The 22,094-nt window shown below is 31.6% G+C and overlaps 2 protein-coding genes across 3 annotated transcripts in view; one reads left to right on the forward strand and one right to left on the reverse strand.

Moving 5' to 3' along the window:
• Window positions 1–1,785: 1,785 nt before the first annotated feature.
• LOC134709967 (general transcription and DNA repair factor IIH helicase subunit XPD-like) overlaps window positions 1,786–22,094 on the reverse strand; it is a 46,391-nt gene continuing 26,082 nt past the window's right edge. For both annotated transcript variants that reach the window (XM_063570095.1, XM_063570094.1), the window contains 7 exons: window positions 21,524–21,553; window positions 7,074–7,166; window positions 5,836–5,908; window positions 5,133–5,203; window positions 3,805–3,948; window positions 3,029–3,172; window positions 1,786–2,008 (listed from right to left, as the gene is read on the reverse strand). In XM_063570095.1, coding sequence (XP_063426165.1) covers window positions 1,916–2,008; window positions 3,029–3,172; window positions 3,805–3,948; window positions 5,133–5,203; window positions 5,836–5,908; window positions 7,074–7,166; window positions 21,524–21,553 — 648 coding nt within the window. In that variant the 3' untranslated portion in view covers window positions 1,786–1,915. The remainder of the gene's footprint in view (window positions 2,009–3,028; window positions 3,173–3,804; window positions 3,949–5,132; window positions 5,204–5,835; window positions 5,909–7,073; window positions 7,167–21,523; window positions 21,554–22,094) is intronic.
• Window positions 12,571–15,779, forward strand: LOC134709966 (uncharacterized). Its single transcript, XM_063570093.1, has 2 exons — window positions 12,571–12,839; window positions 14,196–15,779. Exons 1-2 carry the CDS (start codon window positions 12,668–12,670, stop codon window positions 15,428–15,430), a joined length of 1,407 nt encoding a protein of 468 aa, XP_063426163.1. The 5' UTR covers window positions 12,571–12,667; the 3' UTR covers window positions 15,431–15,779.

Raw genomic sequence — 22,094 nt, forward strand, 5'->3', positions numbered from 1 at the left:
AATCCTTGTTTTGCCCCTGAAAACCTTCAATTTTTATTTGACAAAACATTTTTTTTTGTATTGAAATGTGTTTTGCAGAACAAAATCTCTGTGGAAATTCTAATTTAAATCTATCTTCACTTTAGAATTTTTTAATTAACTCAAATTTTATTTGAATAATTTGCTGTTTCTTCCACATTTGGTAACTTTTGTTTTGTTATCAAGTTTCAGTGCTCATGTACTTTCTGTGTTCACATTTGTTACCTTTTGATGTCATCAAATAATATTTCTGAATAATTACAAAATTCAGCACTTGTGTGATTTAAAATAAAACTATTGAAAGGCAAGCAAAATTTGTGTTTATCTTAAAAATTATTATTTTACTATTTTAAAGTGTATTTCAATCTATATTTGACTCCCTTTCATCTGTAACTTAAGGGAAAATATTACTTTATATTTATCAGCAAACATTCTTTTCTATAATATTATTATATTTTCTCTTTTCATTACAATATCTTTTCAGTTTTGTTTATGGGTTTAAAAAGGTTTCACTACATTATCATCATTTTAAATTTGATCAACTAGATCTTCACATTTTACATTTAAATGATGTGTTCCAAATTGTATAACTATGTTTAATTTATTTACACAAATTAATTTATTGTCATGTAAAATCTATATAATTTTAATTTAAAATAAAGAAATCTATGAAGCCGTTTTGTTTTATTGACTCACCTTGATGGCAGCATGGACAGCACATAAGTATTCATTTACTACGTCAAAAATTTATTCAGTTGTTTTTGTTTTTTTTAATACATTAGTTCATGATTTTTCTTATTTGTTTTATGCAGATTGAATTGTTATAAATTATGCTGATAGTTTTCTTGTTTAAATTGTTTCAAATTTGTCCTCTCAGGGTTTTTAATAGTGGACTATACGGTATGGGATTCAGTCATTGTTGAAGTTCATACAATTATCTACACTTTATTTGTACTCTGGTGGATAGATCATCGCATTGGCAATCATACGACTCTCTCCTTATTTTCATATCCAAAACATTAACCTATCATGTACAGCTATATAATATGAGACTACTTGAACTCCTTACAAAGGTCATTTGGATGTTAACAGATGGATTTTGCATGTTTGTTTTTTTCATTGGCTAAATTTGTCACATAATCTATCAGGTGATTAGGTGTTCTATTACTGCATTAATCCATCTTTGCCTGTTCCATAAATTAAATAATTTCCAAATTGCTACATGTGATTTTAAAGAAAAGAATGTATAAGGTTGTTATACGTCTGTTCAATTTGTTAGTCTCACCTGCAACACAAATAACAAAATGCCTGACAATATGGATGATATTCAAGTGGTGGCAGAAAATAAAACTTAAATCATTTGAATCCAGGAATTATGAGGATTGGTGTGAAAAGCATCCATCAATAAAGTCATGGTGTAAGCAAAACAAAGCAATAATTCCAATATCAATTAAATTGACAAGAATATCATTTTGTGTAGTAAATGTTTTTGGGAGTAGATCCATATAATTCCCATTAAAATGAGATGTGCTAATACTTATACAATGTTATACCAAATATCATTGACTTCTCATAAGTGGTTTCCCTTGAACAAAATTAAATTAAGCTAAGCACCAACTGAAATCAATAGACCATGAATGAGTGTGCAGGGCCAAATCTGTCAATTGAATGACTGATGCTGTGAAAATAAATACATTTAAAGTAATACAAAAAACTTTTATTTCAAAAATAGAGGTAATTTTATTTTTTCTTCAAATTCCCAAAATTCTGACAGTCATAGTCAAGGCAACTTGTAATCCTAGTGTCATACAACATAGTCACAATCATGTCTACAAAAATCCAAGATTTCCTATCCTTTGTCCATCTTCCAGACATTGTTATTGATTCTCCTCAGATCTCAAACATATTGCATTTTTTGTTCTAATTTTTTCTTTGTTTCTTCTGACTGAAGTTGTTCTACTGTAAGTAATGAAAGTCCTAACTGATCTTCCTAAAAATACAAACAGATACAGAAAAGTGAATTACCAATAAAATTCATTAGCTTCAGAAAGATAAACTGTAGATTCATTTATTTTCGTGGGTACCAATTTTCGTTGATTAAGGAAAACTTACATATAGGAGATACTTTATTTCCTGGTTTTTCTGAAGTCTGAATACAAGCCTACATAAAAATTGACATTCATGGAACATTTAATTTTGTGGTTTGCCTGTACCAACGAAATCCACGATAATTGGTATTCCAAAAAAACAGTAATGTATTCCACAATAAGCAGTAGATCAGACCTCAGATTTATTTTTCTCTGCTAAATGTGAAGTATCAAATTCTGTATATGAAAGCATGTTCAAATTTCATTTAAATAAATTATGAAAATATCCTGCTTAATTAAGGGTCTTAAAGACTCGTATGTGTTAGTCATGACCTAAATTGAAGACATATTCTCCATTTCCATTCTCAATTTTATAAATTATAACCAAGTCAAACATGTCAAATTTTACTTCATCTGCTCCTACCTCCAAGTTGGGCACTCATCATGGTTTTAAATACGAGTAATAATCTGATAGTAAGTAATTTTCAATTATGGTTCAAGATTAGTCACATCAAAATGCAATAATTTCAATGCATCTTAAAATCCTATTCAAGCCAGAATATCCCCTGTAGTAAAAATGACAGGATCGTTACACATTTTTTATATTGTAGCGTAAAGACTTTGTGAAGTGACACTGGTAAACATTGGTACTGTATAGAACTTTAACATTATTATAACATGCAGTGTTTTCTTACTTGAAGGGCTTAAAGAGGGGTATCTGCACAAAAGAATGTGATATAAAATTGCCATATCACAATGAACGAACAATTAAAAATTGATATTTTAACCAATTTCAGGAAACACTGTGAAAAGCAAACTTTTTCACAGCTGCAGATGAAATAAAAATGACATAAATTGTTGCATGAAAATAACCTTTTATTACCCTCTTACATTCATATTTCCCGACATCTCCCCTAACTTACCCTTGTAAATGGTTGTGCCATCCTCCTCAGAAACCTCTTAGACACTTGTATAGCCTCATCTACAGATAGATTACATAGTTCGTCCTTCAGATGTTCCTGTATCCATCTTGGAAGTTTTCCACGTTTATCTGCTCTGGCAAATCTCTAATAAAAGAAGACACATGAAATTTTACCTTTCTGCTGCAACATTGAATTCATTACTCGTGAAAAAGGTGTAGAAAATAAAATTATTTTATTCTACAACAATGTAAATACAACTAAATTTTGTACTAGCCTTTGCTGATATATTTAGTATACATCTTTTCAAGGGAATCAACAATATAGCAGTTTAACAAACACTTATTTCAATCATTGAGAAGCTTAGTTTTAGAACATCTGTAAAAAGAGTTCCTATGGGAAATTCCATGGTCAATATTTACAGAAATCCAACTTAAAACATTTAGCTGATTTTTACAAAGTTATCTCCCTGTAGTGTTATGAACCACCTTAACTAAAAAACTCAAATAGACAACTATAAAAAAAATTACTGAAATATCCTCGCCACACAACAACTACTTCTGGGTGTTTGATAATGTTACACATAAAAAAAATTTATAATGACATATTATAGGAACAAGAATGTAAAATTAATCTCAAGCTTCCGTCAATTTATTATTTCTGTCTAGGGCTGTTTGAAAATGATAATGTTAATTTCACTTTTTGCACTAGTATGTCATTTTTAAAAATTTTGTTTCAAAATTTTCTGTGTTGTCTGCTAATTTGTAATTGTTATCTACCTTATCAGCAAATGCCATGATACCATAGTCTGTTTTCCCCCTGATAGCTCTCCCTACACATTGAGCTGCATGTCTCATGGCGTCGAATGTGAGAAAATCATTCTCTCTGATCTGGAACTGATCTCTTAGGTACTCTAATCGGGCCTGAAATTAGAGAATCAGTTTCTGTCTTTGTTTGGAATCCTATTTTACAGAATTCTCACTATGATTGTTATGGCATAAAATGAATTTAGCTTGGTAATCATATGGCAAAATAAACTAAATGTATGATAATATTAATATGGTAAAATAAATGAAATTTATGTTGAAAAGAAATTAGCACTATGCTTAAAATTTAGTATACCCTAAATAAGTTGAGTATATGCTGAAATAAGCTGAGCATATTATGCTTAAAAATACATGTATTGTGCCAAAGTTAAAATAGATTGAGCAAATCGTAAAATAAATTGAGCATATGCTGAAACAAAACTGTTACAACTAAAATAGACTGATCATATGTGCTGAATCAAACTGAGTATATTCCACAATAAATTTAGTGCTGCAACATAGTTTTATCAAGTAAAATATTATTTGGTTTTGCATTTGCAACTGGAGAGCACGAATTTCATAACAAAAGGCAGCGCGCTAACCGACTGAGCTAAAGAAGTACTTCCTTAGCTCAACCACTTACAGCTGACTAAGTATCTACTAAGTTTTTCTAAGGGAAGCAACCCTGTCACACTTCCCCAACCTCAAGATTCATTATACTCTATAATGATGATATTTTCATCTTTTTTATATTTATATATTTTAACCTGGCTAGGTAATTCTTCTAACCGTGGGTTATTATTGTTGGGCGCCAATGTAACCCGAGAGCACAAATTTCATTACAAAATTGCTTGTCTCCACTGGGACTCGAACCCACGACCTCTGAGTTACAAGGCAGCGCGCTAAAGGACTGAGCTAAAGAAGTACTTCCTTAGCTCAACCGCTTACGGCTGACTAAGTATCTACTAAGTTTTTCTAAGGGAAGCAACCCCGTCACACATTACAGCTAATTTTCTTATGCTTGTAAAGTAAAACTTTGATTGGCTTGCTTGCTATAATTGTTTATTCAAGCTTTAGAATTAAGATTGACATCTCAAAACAATATATATGACATAGTTAAAACCTGTATACATCATATTTAAATTCAATTGCACATTAACCAAGTATCATTGTACAATATACAAACAAAGCTAGCATTCTAACCAAAGTCTTCCTCTATATGCATTAAGAAATTAGCTGTAACACAAGAATTTTTTTAACAGTGCATGAAAAAGTATATGTATTTCATTAATTGTCCCTACCTTCAATATCCTACTCTGTGTATACACATATGGTATACCCAACATGAGTACTGCTCTCCCAAAGTGGTGATCTATGTAATAAAAAAGATAAAGAAATGAAACATGTATCCATATCTATTCATGATGTATCTACATATTTATGTATGTAACAAGAGTTGTCTCCCATATCACAATTACAAAAAAAAATAGAAAAATCTTATCACTCAATTCTCTTAAACTTCTTGGATAATTTGGATGTATTCTTATGTACATTTGTTCATGTTAATAAAACTTCCAGAATTAACTTATTTTCATAATAATTGCTTTCTCACATGGCTCAAACTCTCTTTATCTGAACTGAACAGATCTTGAAAACAGGAGTTGTCTCCCATGATAACAGACAACACACAATAATCTAAGTACCAAAAAAAATAATGAAGTAATTTTTCACTGGTAATTACTTTGGAATTAAATCTACATTGTTGTTACAAGGATTTTCTGATATTTGTTTTTTTTGTGATGAAAAATACATGTACTTTTATTTATTTGAAGTATGTCTGGTACAAAGAAGACAAACAGGTTTCCACATGTCTTTTCCGTTTAAAAAAACCAACATCATCATATTCCATTCAAACTTTTACTTAACATGTACATCAGTTACTTAACCTTAAGCTGCATCTTTTAATGTTCTGTGTAAAATATATAAGTATTCAAACACACTCACCAAAATCTATTCCCTCTGACACTTTCCCTCTTGCTACTGACAACAGCACAGCCCCTCTGCCATTCTCACAGGCCTTAAATTAGAAAAATGAAATAAAAGGTGATTTTCAAGTCATTTCAGGAGATAGTGAAAGCTACATATATGGAAATGCATAGACTGTTTACAAGTCCCACTCATAATGTTGCTGGTTCAGCATCTGTAAATAACCATAAATGAGACTTATATCTCTAGATTTAAGATGATGTGGTATGAGTGTCAATGAGACAACTCTCCATCCAAGTCTCCATATGTTGGTTCTAATTTTCTGAAGATTGTTCTATGCATTAAAAATTCATAAGGGTTCCGCGGAACCCAGTGTCTCGCCTAATTTTACTGTATATTGCATGCTCAACAAAAATGAGGGGAATATCTCTTGATTCTATCTTTTGATTGTTAGAAGCTTCTGTCCAAGTTTAGTAAAAATCCAGGATAGTTTATGAATCTAATGAATGTTTTAAAAACAGCAGACTGTATGTAATGTTTACTGGAAGAAAAACTAAGTCCATTAATAAGTAAAATACAGATGCACAGGAACAAAATTTTAACTAAATTTCCTTCTAGATACTAGCTTTTGATCATAAACAAGCTTCTGCCCAAGTTTGGTACAAATAAAAAATAGTATAGAAAAGTTATCAAAATTCTAAAAACTTAAACCACTGAGCGAATGTGTTGTTTCCTGGAAGAAAGTTCACAGAAGTTCATTTAAAAAGAAAATACGAAAAAAAATGGATTTTTACTTTTACAAAATTTACTTCTGGATACTATCTTATGATCATAAACAAGCTTCTGGCATGTTTGGAAGAAACCCAGTACAGTTAAAGAAAGTTATAAAAATTTCAAAAACTTTAACCCAAGAGTGAATATTTGTGGACACTGCTGACGCCATCGCTATATATGTCTCCCTTTTCAACCAAAGTCGAAGGCTTGACAAATACCCATTTCATATTCAATTTCATTTTATGAGAATAATTCAATTTTGGTATAACATGTCTATCTTAAAATTTCAAGATATGGTAAAAAAATATTCCAATAATCATTGAAAAAGACTTGTCGGTAATATAAGGGAGATATGAGAATCTTTTTCTTATCCATAAGACATCATCAAATTGATTTAGGATTATTCATGTAAAGATTTCTCATTAAAATACATTGTAATAACTTTGCAGGATGACAAACAAAAGCATGATTATATAACATACCTTCTGATAGTTATACAAAGCCAGTGTTGTTTCTGCACCATCCTGTGTCTCAATGAACAATAATTTGTGCTTCAATATTTGGTCTATTATACCCTGAAATGAGAACAAAAATCCTATAAGTTCAAAAGTAAAAATAAGACAATATTTTTGGTATTGATTGATGGAGTAACACCATTTTCAGTATGCATGTCAGTAACTACACGTAATTCTTTGCTAATTTATGTATCATTGCCATTTTGCTTAATTTCTTTTGTTACCTATTCTGACATTGAACTGTGACTGTGTGTTTGTGTAGTCTACATTGGCTAGAGGTATAGGGGGATAGTTGAGATCTCACAAAATATATCTAACCTAGATGCATTTTTGCAGAAGTCCCAAGTCAGCAGCCCTGGCCTTCGTTAATATTGTATTATTTTTAATTTTAGGTCATTTATATGTTTTTGAGATTTGTGCAACATCCATTTTCATGGAACTAGTACACACTTTTTGTTTAGGGGTCAGCTAAAGCCGGTCTCCAGGTGCCAGATTTTCTGGCTGTGTTGAAGACCAAATGTTTAACATTTGACTGTTTTCTGCTCTTTGGTTGGGTTGTTTTCATCTTCTCTAGCCAAGGGTTACCATCCACTCCCGCTCTCTTCGTGAAGAGAGCGGGAGTGGATCGTAACCCTTGGCTAGCGAAGATGGGTTGTTGTCTATTTGACACATATTAAAAAAAAAGTTATGACCCCCAACCCTCCTAGTTTTTGTTGAAATTTCTAAAGATTTTTTCCTTTTCAATCAAAAATGTACAATATAAGAGAATTCCATAAACTTTAAACACAAGTTATAGTCTGAGACTAGAACAAGAGGCTGTCACAATGACAGCAAACCGGATTTATCAACATTTATTTGTGTCCTGGCAATATCACAAAAACCATTACTGATGAATGGTGAAAGTGAAAATCGTCAATATCAAATTTGACCTCCATTTTGTCATCAGTATCAACATATTAAAATTTGAAAAGCTTAGATTGAATGGTTCATGAGTAAATGCAACAATGTGAATGAAAATGTCATTTTACAATCTTTCAAGAACCATAACTCCTGAACGGTAAAAGTGAAAATCGTCATTATTGAAGTTGACTTCTATTTTGTCATCAGTAACAACATATAAAAATTTCAAAAGCTTTGGTTGAATGGTTCATGAGAAAATGCACGGACACAACTGGAAACATAATTTTTCAATCTTTCAAGAACCATAACTCCTGAATGGTAAAAGTCAAAATGGTCATTAATCAACTTGACCTGCATTTTGTCATCAGTAACAACATATTAAAATTTGGGGAGCTTTGATAGAACACTTTATATGTAAATGCACGGACATGACTGGAAACTCCATTTTTCAATCTTTCAAGAACCATAACTACTGAACTGTATAAGTCAAAATCGTCTTTATTGAACTTTACCTCCATTTTGTCATCAGTAACAACATATTAAAATTTGGGAAGCTTTGGTAGAACAGTTCATAGGTAAATGCACTGACACGACTGGAAACTCCATAATTCAATCTTTCAAGAACCATCACTCCTGAACAGTAAAACTAAAAATCGCCATTAGTGAATTTGACCTTCATTTAGTTGTCAGTAACAACATATTAAAATTTTACAAGCTTTGGTTGAACGGTTCATGAGTTAATGCACGGACAACATTTGATTGCCGCCTAGCAGCCCGCCGTACATCCCCAAATCAATAACCAACATTTTTGTCACAAAAATCAGGTTAAAAATGCATCTTTTTTGCCTCTTTGTTTTGTCCCTTATTTTTAATTTTTTTTGTGCAATTACCCTCCAAACTCCTTCCCGGCCTTCCCTTTGAAGTATGAAACCCTGTGGAACATTTTCAGAGGGATCCATACACCTTAACACAGGTTATTGTTTGAAAACTAGAAAAATGCTTTTTTTTGGGCCCCTTTATTTGTTCTTCATTCCTGAACATTTTTACCCTCAAAGTAAATCCCTTTGTGGCATGGAACATTGTGGTATAATTCCAGAGAGATCTATACACTTACACACAAGTCCGACCAAGATCAGATATTGTCCTGAAACTACCTACACTATTCGTACCATAACCCCAAAATTCTATACCAACCTTCCTTTTGTGATTTTGAACTTTCTGGTAAAATTTCATTAACTTAATTTAAATTTATTGTTTGGAAACTAAATTTGTCTTCGAAACAACAACATCATTATAGCATGATATGCATGGGAAAAAAAACAGCAAATACAATTTCTACTTTCATAAAGATATATTATATATCATAATCACAATAATAAAATTCTGCTTATAATACACCAATATGAATAAAAGATAAACCTATGCAGAAAACTGGAAACCACTAAAAAAATCCAAAAAAAATAGTAATAAAACTAGAGGCTCTAAAGAGCCTGTGTCTCTCACCTTGGTCTATGTGCATATTAAACAAAGGACACAGATGGATTCATGACAAAATTGTGTTATTTTATGGTGATGTGTTTGTAGATCTTACTTTACTGAACATTCTTGCTTCTTACAATTTTTTCTTTCTATATAGAGTTTGCCCTTTTAGATACAGGGGGGGAAATTTACCAAATTAGTGTAAATTGTTAAAAATTTACTATAAAGGGCAATAACTCCTTAAGTGGTCAACTGACCATTTTGGTCATGTTGACTTATTTCTAAATCTTACTTTGCTGAGCATTATTGCTGTTTACATCTCTATTTATAATAGTATTCAAGATAATAACCAAAGCCGCAAAATTTCTTAAAAAAATTACCAATTGGGAGGCAGCAACCCAACAACCAGTTGTCCAATTATCTGAAAATTTATGGGCAGATAGATATTGACTTGATAAACAATTTAACCTCAGTCAGACTTGCTCTTAATGCTTTGTTTTCAGATTTATAAGCCAAAATCTACATTTTACCCCTATGTTCTAATTTTAGGATGGCAGAGATCATAATCCTTGGCTAGTGAAACTGATGTCACACTTATTGCCAAATTAAAAAAAAAATAATGCATAAATATTTCAAAAATCCTTTTTTTTTCCCATTTTTATTTTTTAAAGTTTAAAAGACAATTTGAAATAAAAAAATCTCCCATGTTAAATGTTGATCAAGTTTAAACATGACAAGATTATGATTAACTCAATCTCCTCAAACGTTCTAATGATTAATTTGTTAAAAGTGATCAACATCAAGCTGATAGTTCACTCCTTTTTTGACTGATTATTCTGTTAAACTTTGATTAACTCCAAGCTTAGGTTTGTGAATGGCTTGGTTAGGTCATGATCAATCAATTGATCATTCTGACAATAATCTATTGCTGAAAGATTTGTTTGTGTCTCAAAAAAAAAAAAAAAATTCAGATACACTTTAAAATATTTTTTTCAGTTCTTGCAAAAGATGTTGATGTACTTTATTTTACCAAAATAAATTGTGTATTGTGTATAAAAAATAGAAACTGTTTTTGAAATGTTCATCTTCTTAATATTGTGACAGCATTAATAAGCATCAAGCTAATTTAATCCTGTTTTTAAATTTTTTGCTTGCATTTTTGAATGTATTATGAATTTTAATGTTCAACTAAGTTCACATTTTTTCAATGTCAAAATCACAAAACAAAGTATTTTTTTTTCTAAATCATCAAAAATTGGTACACACAGAGACAATTGAATCCACATTACAAATATAAAGCAAGGAACAACCAAAGATCATAGAGTAAAATAGTAATGCCTATTTACAAAACCATTTTCTACCTCAAACTATCAGAGTTTCACTATATGTAAAAAAGAAGATGTAGTATGATTGCCAATGAGACAACTGTCCACAAGAGACCAAAATGACACAGACATTAACAACTATAGGTCACAGTACTGCCTTCAACAATGAGCAAAGCCCATACCACTTAGTCAGCTATAAAAGGCGCTGATAAGAACATATTTTTTAATCTTTAAATATAGAATTGGATTTATCTCCCTTACAAAGAGATAGGAATTAATTCAGGACAATTTTGTGATTGACTCAATTTCTTCTCAGTTTCTTTTGATTGGTGTGTCAAACACTGATCAACCTCCCACTGTTATTTCACTCTTTTTTAACTGATGGATTTGTTCAACTTTAATTAACGCTAAGATTAGGTTTGACTAGCTTAGGATTAATCAGATTGATCAAGGTTTGGATTAAGTGATTAATCTATTTTTAATCATTGTGATTTATTTTTGACACCTTTTCTATGATTCCAAACATGATGTGAATATTGAATTTCTCATATCTTTAATATTCTAGGCCATAATGATGCTTCCCTGGGCAAACTACACATATGTTTGTGGCAAATGTTTCTACCAGCAATAGTTATATTATAAACATGGATCGGGTTTTTTTTTAACAAAAAAAATCTGTAAAAAATCCATTCAATTTAGCAAACAATTAATAAGTATGTGCACTCTTTAAACTTCAAGGGCTTCCAAACATCAGATACAGTAACATTTTAGATATCACTAATTTTCATTAAATTAAAAAGCTAAAATTCACAATTGTGTTGCATAATAGTTCTAATTTTTTTTTTAAATATAAACCACATATTATAAGATGTAGTTTCATTAAATAACACACCAAAAAACTTATATGCTAACCTCTACAACTTTTTAAAATTGTTTTTCTAATCTTTACACATAACAAACCATTTGCCAGCATGTCATTGGCCTAGGTCGTATTTCCACTTGAATGCTGGAACATCTATATCACTAATTCATAACTTATTATTATCCATCCCCTGTATTTCATGAAAACATCCACTTCCAACCAGGAATATAAATATGACACTTAGATTGGCATCACCTGACTGCCTGCATCCCATTATTGACACGAAAGATCAAAATCATGCTTAACATGAAAATTGAAAGCAGTAACATCCATTGATAATGTTACATGCATTTATCAAAATTTATATTTCTATAATTGAAAGAAAGTCTTTCTTAATCAATTACATTTTTTTAATTTTTCTTAATTAAATTTCTTTCAAAATTACATCTTTTATCAAATAAATGAACAACTTTTTACTTGCTTAAATTTTGTTTGTTTTTGAAGAATGGGTAGTGGATTTTTTTAATTTAAATTATTTCAATTTTTTTCATATTTTTTTTTCAATATTTCTTAAGAGTATTCTCTGGATATTTCTTAAAAGATTCTATAATAAAAGTACATTTTCCCTGCTGATAAATTATTGAAACTGAAATCAATTATCAAATCAAAACAATCAATTTCAGTGACACAATCCAATCACATCCAAACAAACTTTGACAGTTGTCCAATCTTAGCTTGTGATGCATGAGTAAACATTGTCAGTACACACGCTCTTCCTTGTAAAACTCAATCAAAACATGGGCTTGGGAGTACATCAGACCCAATATGCAAATGACATCTGACATTTATCCAATCAGAATAGCGTATTCCCGAAAATGAACTTTTAACCTGGAAGTGTATATATACCCAGCTGTAACATTTTGCCACCATTCCTTTGAAAAAACTCGACTAGAAAATATCAGTTCTGTGGTTCAGATTATTTTGAGAATTCTAAAATGGAGGATGAAAAAGAATTTCAACAACCAAGAGAGTGCAGCAAGACACAAGAAATTGATGATCTATACCAATCAGTTGCTGAATTGTACAGTGAAACCCCAGAAAGTTCACCTGAACCACAGAAATCTACATCTCTACCTTCATGGAGCTTCTCACCTATACCAAATACAGGTAACTATGTGTTTATAATGCAAGCAGTATCATCTATTTAATGCAGTTTTTGCATAAACTATTAGATATGAAATTTTATTTTTTGGGTCCAGTACTTAGTTCAGGTGCACCCTCTCATCAAAGTACATTGACCTTTAACTAAATTACTGGTACATCTTAAAAGTAAAATTTTAAATACACAAAGTTTGAAATGGATCCTGTTCATTTATTGAGGGTAAAAGTTACCAATGAGCAGCAAGCATCTTGGCAAAATTCATTTGGTAAAATATTGACAGATAGGTACAAATCAAGAGCACCTCATTTGTTGACAGTTTGCACAATATTGAACATTTTGAATATCACCTGTCTGGAATAAAGGGTCCAGATATTGACTTAGTGAAATTTGAATTATGGATTAGAAAAACAGCAAAAAAATCAAAAGTATAAATTAACAAAATAAAGTAACAGATTTAGAAAAAAGGGGGAAGGCAAAACAAAAATTGTCTTGTTCCAAGTACCATTATAATATAATCATTTACAGGATTGTTTTTATCATCATTTTCAAGAAGACCTCAGTAAGTCAATAATTAAATTCTGCTAATAAAGTAACTATTGCAATGATTTCAAAAATATATAGTGATACAAAAAGATATGCTTACAAATAACAATGTTGTATCTGAATGTTGAATTAAAGTTTTGCTATGGGGACATACTAAATTTTATATAAGGACATACTGCATACTAATAACAATGTAAAATGAATTAATTTATGTACTTTTTTACACAGTACCGTTAATAATCTAAAAGAATTTACAACATTAATCAAAATAATTAATTCCGATGTAAAAGGAGATATGTGGTATACAGCAGTGAGACAATAAACCATAGTTATTAGTTAACGCTATCAATCCAATTATTGTTTGAAAAAGCTGGTTTCATAATAATTTTTTTTGTCGTCTGTTTGTCCACCAAAGTTTCACATCAAATTGTGGATCAATATTTTTTAAGGGAAAAACCATACCCTTCCCTCCTTAAAGTTTAATGGTCCTTCCCTAAACTCATTATTTTTTTTGTTTTAAAGTTTAGCAGGACGAAAGTTTATATTTATACCCTATATAGATATAGGAAGATGTGGTGTGAGTGCCAATGAGACATCTCTCCATCCAAGTAACAATTTAAAAAGTAAACCATTATAGGTTAAAGAACGGCCTTCAACACGGAGCCTTGGCTCACACCAAACAACAATCTATAAAGGGCCCCAAAATTACTAGTGTAAAACCATTCACACGGGAAAACCAACGGTCTAATGTAGTTTTTTTCATAGCACTTTACTAGATGTCTACAATTTTTTTAAATGTTTGGTTTTAATTTTTACAGGAATCCATCTCTGTCAACCAAGATCTACAACCCCAAATGAATACAGCTACAATTACTCCGATATCAGTAACCATAGCAATGCTGAATCATGGCCGTATCCCATGTATAACTGGTATTATGCTGCTAACTACATGCACAGCAGAAGTGTCGCTGAACAACAACATCAACAGCAACAACAACAACAGCCACAACCAGAAAGTGTCAAACCAGAACCAGGAGCGGTTGCAGTGTATAACATGCCTACATATAATGTAGAACTCTCCCGATGCTCCACACCAGAACTCATCTCAGTGCTCGCTAATTTACCAGCTGACAAACAAGATCACAGATCCACATCTACAAGCTCTTCAGAAAAAGTACCATCAAATTCTCGCCATCATTATTATTACTCTCAAAGTTCATCGATGTGTGCGTCCCAGAATTCTTCACACATGTATCTACAAATGGCCGGTGGTTACCAAGACAGTGGTTATAACTCTGATTTAAACATGTCACCTGTGTATCCATATCAACAAAAATCTGGTAACAATTCTCAGTACTATAATGTCAAATCAACCGAGAGTGCAGTTAAAAGTGCTGAAAGTTCCGATGAAGAAAACAAAGAAAACGATATTCCGCAAATAAATGAAATTCCATATGATCAATATGACAGAAATGACATGACACCAGAAATGACTAGTTCAGTGCTAAATCTCGCCAACTATTCTGATGAGTTATCTACCTTAGAAAGACAGATTCAATCTAGTGACATTTCTTCCAGTGAATATCCCGCAACATGTCTCAATAGGTTGCCAAAACTGCCAGAAAGTAGTTTACGTATTCCATGCAAATTGCCGTCTAGTGCTGTCGGTAAGCGTAAACTGTCGGAGACCACAACTAATATCAACTTATCAAGCAAGAGACAGCGACATAATCAGCCACTCAATAATGATGCAATCAAGGTCATGATGACATGGTATGAAACACATCGAGACAGTCCTTATCCAAACAAAGCTGAAAAAGATCAAATGGCCAAAGACGGAGGTATCAGTGTCACTCAAGTCAAGTCCTGGTTCGCAAATAAACGTAATCGTAATAACAACACTCGACCAAAGGTACAGAAAAGACAAATGGAGGAACGTTTAATGGATATTTGTCACCAGCTAGCTCGTGATGCTAAACATCCGTCCATGAACAATGCCGATCTCATTCAACAGTTGTCGTCAATTATTACCATCCCAAGCAATGACATTTAAACTCTTGAAATGGATTATACTCATGTTAAAAGTCATGTGACCTCTTTAAACGGGAGAACTGTTATTTATGTGAAAAGCAAAAAGTATTGCATTGTGGCTGTGAACTGATAATGTGAATTGTGTGTTGACAATCTGTGTATTCTGTTGTTTTAAATGTTGCACAGTATAGTGCTTGTATGTATTTGTGCTGAACCTTTAGTGTTCTATAAAACTGTGATTATTTGACAATGTGTTGCCAAACTATTTATTTTTCCGTCCCCTTTAAGACAAAAGATTTTTAACCTAAGTAGGGCTTTCCTTATAAATATGTTCTGTTTTGTTACAAATAAATCAAATTGCATGTGTTGTATTTTTCTGAGTTGATAAATCATCTTCCTTTGTTTACGTCATGGGTAAAACCCGGTAATATTACCACTTTCACTTAACAGTTTAATTTGAAGATTCTATCAGTGTCGCAACAGCAGCCTAAAATGTGGTAAATGCTGCTTTTTGTCAGACCACATGAAACTTGGAAGTAAAGAGTACAGACTGGTTCTAGCATATGACACTTAAAAGCAAAGACTGGTTAGCTCAAAGTGAGATTGGTATGTCTGTGTCTTTTTTGTGGACAATTGTATTGTGTATAAACACATTTTAAAAGGGTCTGTGTAGATTTAGAGCTTGATTTTCTTGCAGATACTGTTTATTGTTGCAGACCGTACATTTATTTGCTGATCTTTAGTTTTTTTTGTCATTTTTGGTTGCTATCTCTTCAATCAACTACATCCAACTGATGTTTGCACTATGTCCATGTGTTGTGCTGTTACAGTCTTGATTAATTGACATTGATTTTATATATATATCATTATTGGTCAATCGATTTTTCCCTAATTAAGTTAAGAGTGGGGTAGGGGGTGGTCAGTGAAAAAACTATATGAATTATTTTTTTTTATCCTACATTGAACTTTTGATGTTGTCCCTTAAGTGTTGAGAGCTCACAACAATTTATCCCAGTCAAATCCTCAATGTGCAATGTTAAGTTTTCTGATTAGAATGAGAATAAGAAATTGTGGTATGATTGCCAATGACATAACTATCCACCAGAGTCAAAGTAATGTGGATTTAACAAGATCTAACAATTATTTATTAAAATAAGATGTGGTATAATTGCCAATGATATAACTCTCCACCATATAGGTCACTACAGCCTTCAGTAATGAGCAAAAACTATACTGGATAGTCAGCTAACAAAGGACAACAGGGGTTAAAGTCCTAAAACTTTGCTCAGTGGTCAGAGCACACAAATTATGCTCAAAGCATGAAATACAGCATTTTGATAGGTTAATTTTTTAGTATGAGTACTAAATACAAACTTAAGAATAAACATGGTACACTCCACATAACCTGAACTGTTGCAGGCACAAAATCTTGGTTGGATTTAACCATTTCAATGTGGACACCTCTAATGTTTATCAAGTGAATAACATTAATCTAAAATAAATTTTATATATCTTAATTGGAAAAGAAATTACACAAGATAAAATTCTGTTAATAGACTATCCATTACTCATTTTTGCGTCTGGTCTAATGTAAAGCTTTATTTCTGCCCCTGTCCAATTTATCCTATTTTCAAGTGGCAATTAAAATAATCGTCCCTTTAGCCATACTATGCACTTTGGATTTTTTTTACTTGAATGTGAAGCAATCAAAATTACACGAAATTCGAGAAAAAACAACAATATCAATATCATAGTACTTTTATTGCTGTTCCTCATCTTATCAGTCACCAGAGAATTGATGTTGTCCTATCTATATATTATAACCTTTCATAAGTACTTTTGCAGTTTTTGGTAAATCTATGTAGTTGTCAATTTTGCGGTTTTTGATTATTTTCTTTTGACAACTTTGCAAACCATTAATTTCCACATACAAAAACTTGACCAACACAAATTGTTGCAGGCATTGGTTTCAGACGGTATTTATCAATTGTAAAGTGTACAAAACTATTCAGACACACACGGATCTCCACAACTTGTTTTATGACGGTTCACCACCAAATAATCTTCTGCCATTGTCAAATTATCCCAGCCATTGCTTAATCTTCCACCATCGTCAAATGTTATACAGCTCGAAAATAAATTGATTTAGTTTACTCTTGTGCCTTTTTCACTAGTCATGTTTTAGTGCTGTTCCAATGTCAGAGATACTTCTATCATGAAACACTTTTTTACTTGTATGGTGATCTCATTAACAAAACATGCAAATCTATGTTATACAAATGTAATTGGTCAGATAACATTGATCCCAGAAAAAATAAATTTTGGTGCAAAATATTAAATGGCAACCATGACAGAACATTGGTTTGGCTCACGGCTAAAATGAGAAGTTGATACAAACAAAATAAACGATTTTTTTTGTATTGAATGAGTATTACCAACAAATGATTATATATTGGAGTATCATATTTCAGTACATAGATATAAGAAGATGTAGTATGAGTGCCAATGAGATGAATCTCTAAAAAGTAAACCATTATAGGTCAAAGTAAGATCTTCAACATGGAGCCTTGTCTCACACTGCACAGAAATTTATAAAGGGCCCCAAAAATTACAAGTGTAAAACCATTTAAATGTGTTTTGATAGTCTTGTGCTAGTGCTTGCCTTGATCCCAGACTGAGTCATACCAAAGATTTTAAAATTATTATTTGATGCTAAACACATGGTATTTGTGATTAAGGTGGTACCTAACACTACAGGGAGATAACTCTGTAAAATCAACTGAACGTTTTAATTACATTGTTTTTATTCATTATAGGTTGACAAATACAGGCAAAGTTTAGATGTTTATGAAGTGTCCTTATATTTGACTTTAGTGGAACCTTAAGAGAATATTAAGCTTCTCAATGATCAAAATAAGTTTTTATCAAACTGCTATATAACCAGTGTAATTTTTCTGATTAAACGGTTGGTTAAAATTTTTTGAAATTTTTATATTTTTGTCAAAGGTTCAAAGTAAATACTTTGTCAAAATTTAAAGAAAATTAAACGAGCCAAATTAATTTTAGTTCAGGTGTTGGGTACCACCTTAAGACAAAATATTTGATGGATTGGAGTCCCAAAATAATGTACAAGACCATTGAAATATCTTCTTGTGGACAATCACTTTAGTGCTAGCATGCTAAAAATCTTACTTATCATGTCAATATAAAATAAGGAGATGTGGTTTTATTGTTTGAGTCCAAATGAAGGGATTTAAAAGGTCATTGTATGGCCCTCAACAATGAACAAAACAAATAATGTATAGTCAGCTATAAAAGGCCTTGACATGACAAAATTTGAAACAATTTAAATGAAAACACCCATCAGTCTAGTTCAAAGCATTCAAATCAGGGTGTATGTAATCAGATATTGTCCGTAACATGCATGTTATATTTGCCCTTGAATGTTAATGAATCAGTCTGCACTCAACAATGTTTTTGTCCTTGTTAATACACTGAACTATTCTTCTTTAACCTAGGGGTTCCCTTCATAATGTTTATAGGAATACCCAGCAGTGTTTTGCAAGATTTTCTAAACATGTTACATTCTTCTTCTGTTCTAATGTTTTGTCAAGGTATCATTCTGCCTTTGCCCTTCTGTTCATAAAATAATGTTGTTTACCTTACAAGATTCCTGTGGAATTCTTACTCCCATCAGATATTTTAAAAGTTCTATTTAATGTAAACCATCAAGAGAAAAGAGACACAAAACTACTTAATTTAATCTGAAGAGATAATTCCAATCTCTTTGGAAGTTTCATTTGATAATCAATACCAGTATAAGTGGAAAGGAAGTTTAATCTGATGAGACATCGACCCAACATACCAGAAACTATTAAAAAGCCATGGCAAACAACAAGTCTTGTCTTATGATAGTGCATGCATGTACAGGTCATTGGCATAAAAACCAAGTCTTGTTATAAACAGTTTTTATTTACTGAAAATACCTGCACATACATTTTCTGCTTCAATTTCAGGATTCATGTAAGATTTTTTTTTAATAGATTTTGCAATTCATGTAATCTTTAAAACACTTGTGTGATTACATGCAAAAATGTATGAATTCTAATTTTATAAAACAAAATTGTTATCTTTCAAAGACAAACTTTTTCAACTTCTTAGTTTATTTGGTCTTTTTGATTCGAGCATTACTGATGAGTCTTTTGTAGAAGAAACCCTAAAAAGGATCTGGTGGTCAAATAATATCGGTTAGTAAATACTTTAACAGAAATAAAATTAAAAACAAAATTTCTTTAAAATCCTATTTTAGGATTGTAAACTAAAGCGCCAGTTTTTCTATTTAGACCTAATTAGTTACTAATGATTTTTTTTTTTTAAACAAAACAATATTTAGTTGCTGACTACCAGTATTTAAAAAACAAAACTTGTGTATATAAAGTTATCTGAAAAATCTTAAATTCACAAGGCAGGCTTTAACACTAGATTTCATACTCAAATTGAAACAATAAACCAAAATTTACATTACATGCAAAACCACAAGTCATAATATAGTAAGAACAATTTATATGTATCACAAATTAAAGTCAAAAGAGACAAATCTATAAAGCCAAATCTTTCTTATGAAAAGGTAGTTTAACATAATCTGACCATAAATAAAGGCTCTAAACTGCTCTAACTGGTGCTTCCTGAGAGGGAGAAATTGCAGGGGGTTGAGACCATTGGCCTAGCAGTGACTGATAAATAAAAGAATAGAAATTACTGCAGCCAAAAATTAAGTTTTTTTAAACTCAAACATTACACTAACCCTTCCCCTTTAAAAATGAACTAGAGACTCTAAAGAGCCTGTCGCTCACCTTGATCTATGTTAATATTAAACACAGAATACAGATTAAATAATGACAAAATTGTGTTTTGATGATGTGTTTGTACAATTATCTCTATCTATAATGATAGTAGTAGTTTCAGTGGAAAATGTTAGTACAATTTACGAATTTAATGAAAATTGTAAAAAAATGATTATAAAAGACAATACCTCCTTAGGGGGTCAATTGACCATTTTGGTCATGATAACTTATTTTTAGGTCTTACTTTGCTGTACATTATTGCTGTTTACAGTTTATCTCTATCTATAATAAAATTCAAAATAATAAAAAACAGCAAAATTCAGGGGCAGCAACCTAACAACAGGTTGTCGGATTCATCTGAAAATTTCAGGGTAGATAGATCTTGACCTGATAAACAATTTAACCATACGTTAAATTTACTCTAAATGACTTGGTTTTGAGTTATAAGCCAAAAACTGCATTTTACCCCTATGTTCTATTTTTAGCCATGGCGGTCATCTTGGTTGGATGACCGGGTCACCAGAAACATTTTTAACTAGATACCCCAAAAATGATTGTGGCCAAGTTTGGATTAATTTGGCCCAGTAGTTTCAGAGGAGAAGATTTTTGTAAAAGATTACTAAGATTTACGAAATTTGGTTAAAAATTTACTATAAAGGGCAATAACTTGTAAACAGGTCAACTGACCATTTCAGTCATTTGACTTTTTTGTAAATTTTACTTTGCTGAATATTAATGCTGCTTACAGTTTATCTCTATCTATCATAATATTCAAGATAACAACCAAGAACAGCAAAATTTCCTTAAAATTACCAATTCAGGGGCAGCAAGCCAACAACAGGTTGTTCTATTTATCCTAAAATTTCAGGGCTGATAGATCTTGCCCTGATAAACAATTTAACCACAGGTCAGATTTGCTCTAAATGCTTTGGTTTTTGAGTTATAAGCCAGAAACTGCATTTTACCCCTGTGTTCTATTTTTAGCAATGGCAGCCATCTTGGTTGGTTGGCCGGGTCACGCCACACATTTTTTAAACTAGAAACCCAAAAGATGATTGTGGCCAAGTTTGGATTAATTTGGCACAGTAGTTTCAGAGGTGATGATTTTTGTAAAAGTTAACGACGACGGACGCAACGACGACGGATGCCAAGTGATGAGAAAAGCTCACTTGGCCCTTTGGGCCAGGTGAGCTAAAAAGGGAATGCCTCTTTGGGTTTTCATAAAAATATTGCCCAAGTTTATAAGCCTAAAGGTTTGTATTTTGACCTACCTGTTCGTACCAACTGGCAATTGTTGTTTCCTGAAAATTATAAATAAAATTAGTAATAATCAGTAAAATTCTACACTGACCTTTTGTACATTCATATTGTGAATCAGGTAAACATCAACCATCAAATAAAATAAGTGCAGAATTTAACAAGAATGAGTCCATAGTACACAGATGCCTCATCCACACTATAATTTCTATGTTCAATGGACTGAAAAATGGGGTAAAATCTCTAACTTGGCATTAAAATTAAAGAAAGATTATATCACACAGAACATGTGTAACTTCATAAAAAAATACCTCTACCAAAAAATTTAATATGAAGTGGGACAGACAGACACAAACTTGATCTGTTATAATTGCCATCATCATACAATAATGAACCAAAAATCAAATCAATATGTGCAGACTGTGATGTCAAGGTCCCAACATCAATTTGATTCCAAATTACAGATCAAAGAACATGGTTAATATTTATACATGCATCAAAATGGTGGAATCTAGTATTTAAATTTAAGGAAAATAAAAGCAAAATTTTTCTGTAGTCAAAATTTGGTGATAGAAATCCTTATGT

The sequence above is a fragment of the Mytilus trossulus genome, chromosome 3, assembly GCF_036588685.1.
Source record: "Mytilus trossulus isolate FHL-02 chromosome 3, PNRI_Mtr1.1.1.hap1, whole genome shotgun sequence".
Taxonomy (NCBI): domain Eukaryota; kingdom Metazoa; phylum Mollusca; class Bivalvia; order Mytilida; family Mytilidae; genus Mytilus; species Mytilus trossulus.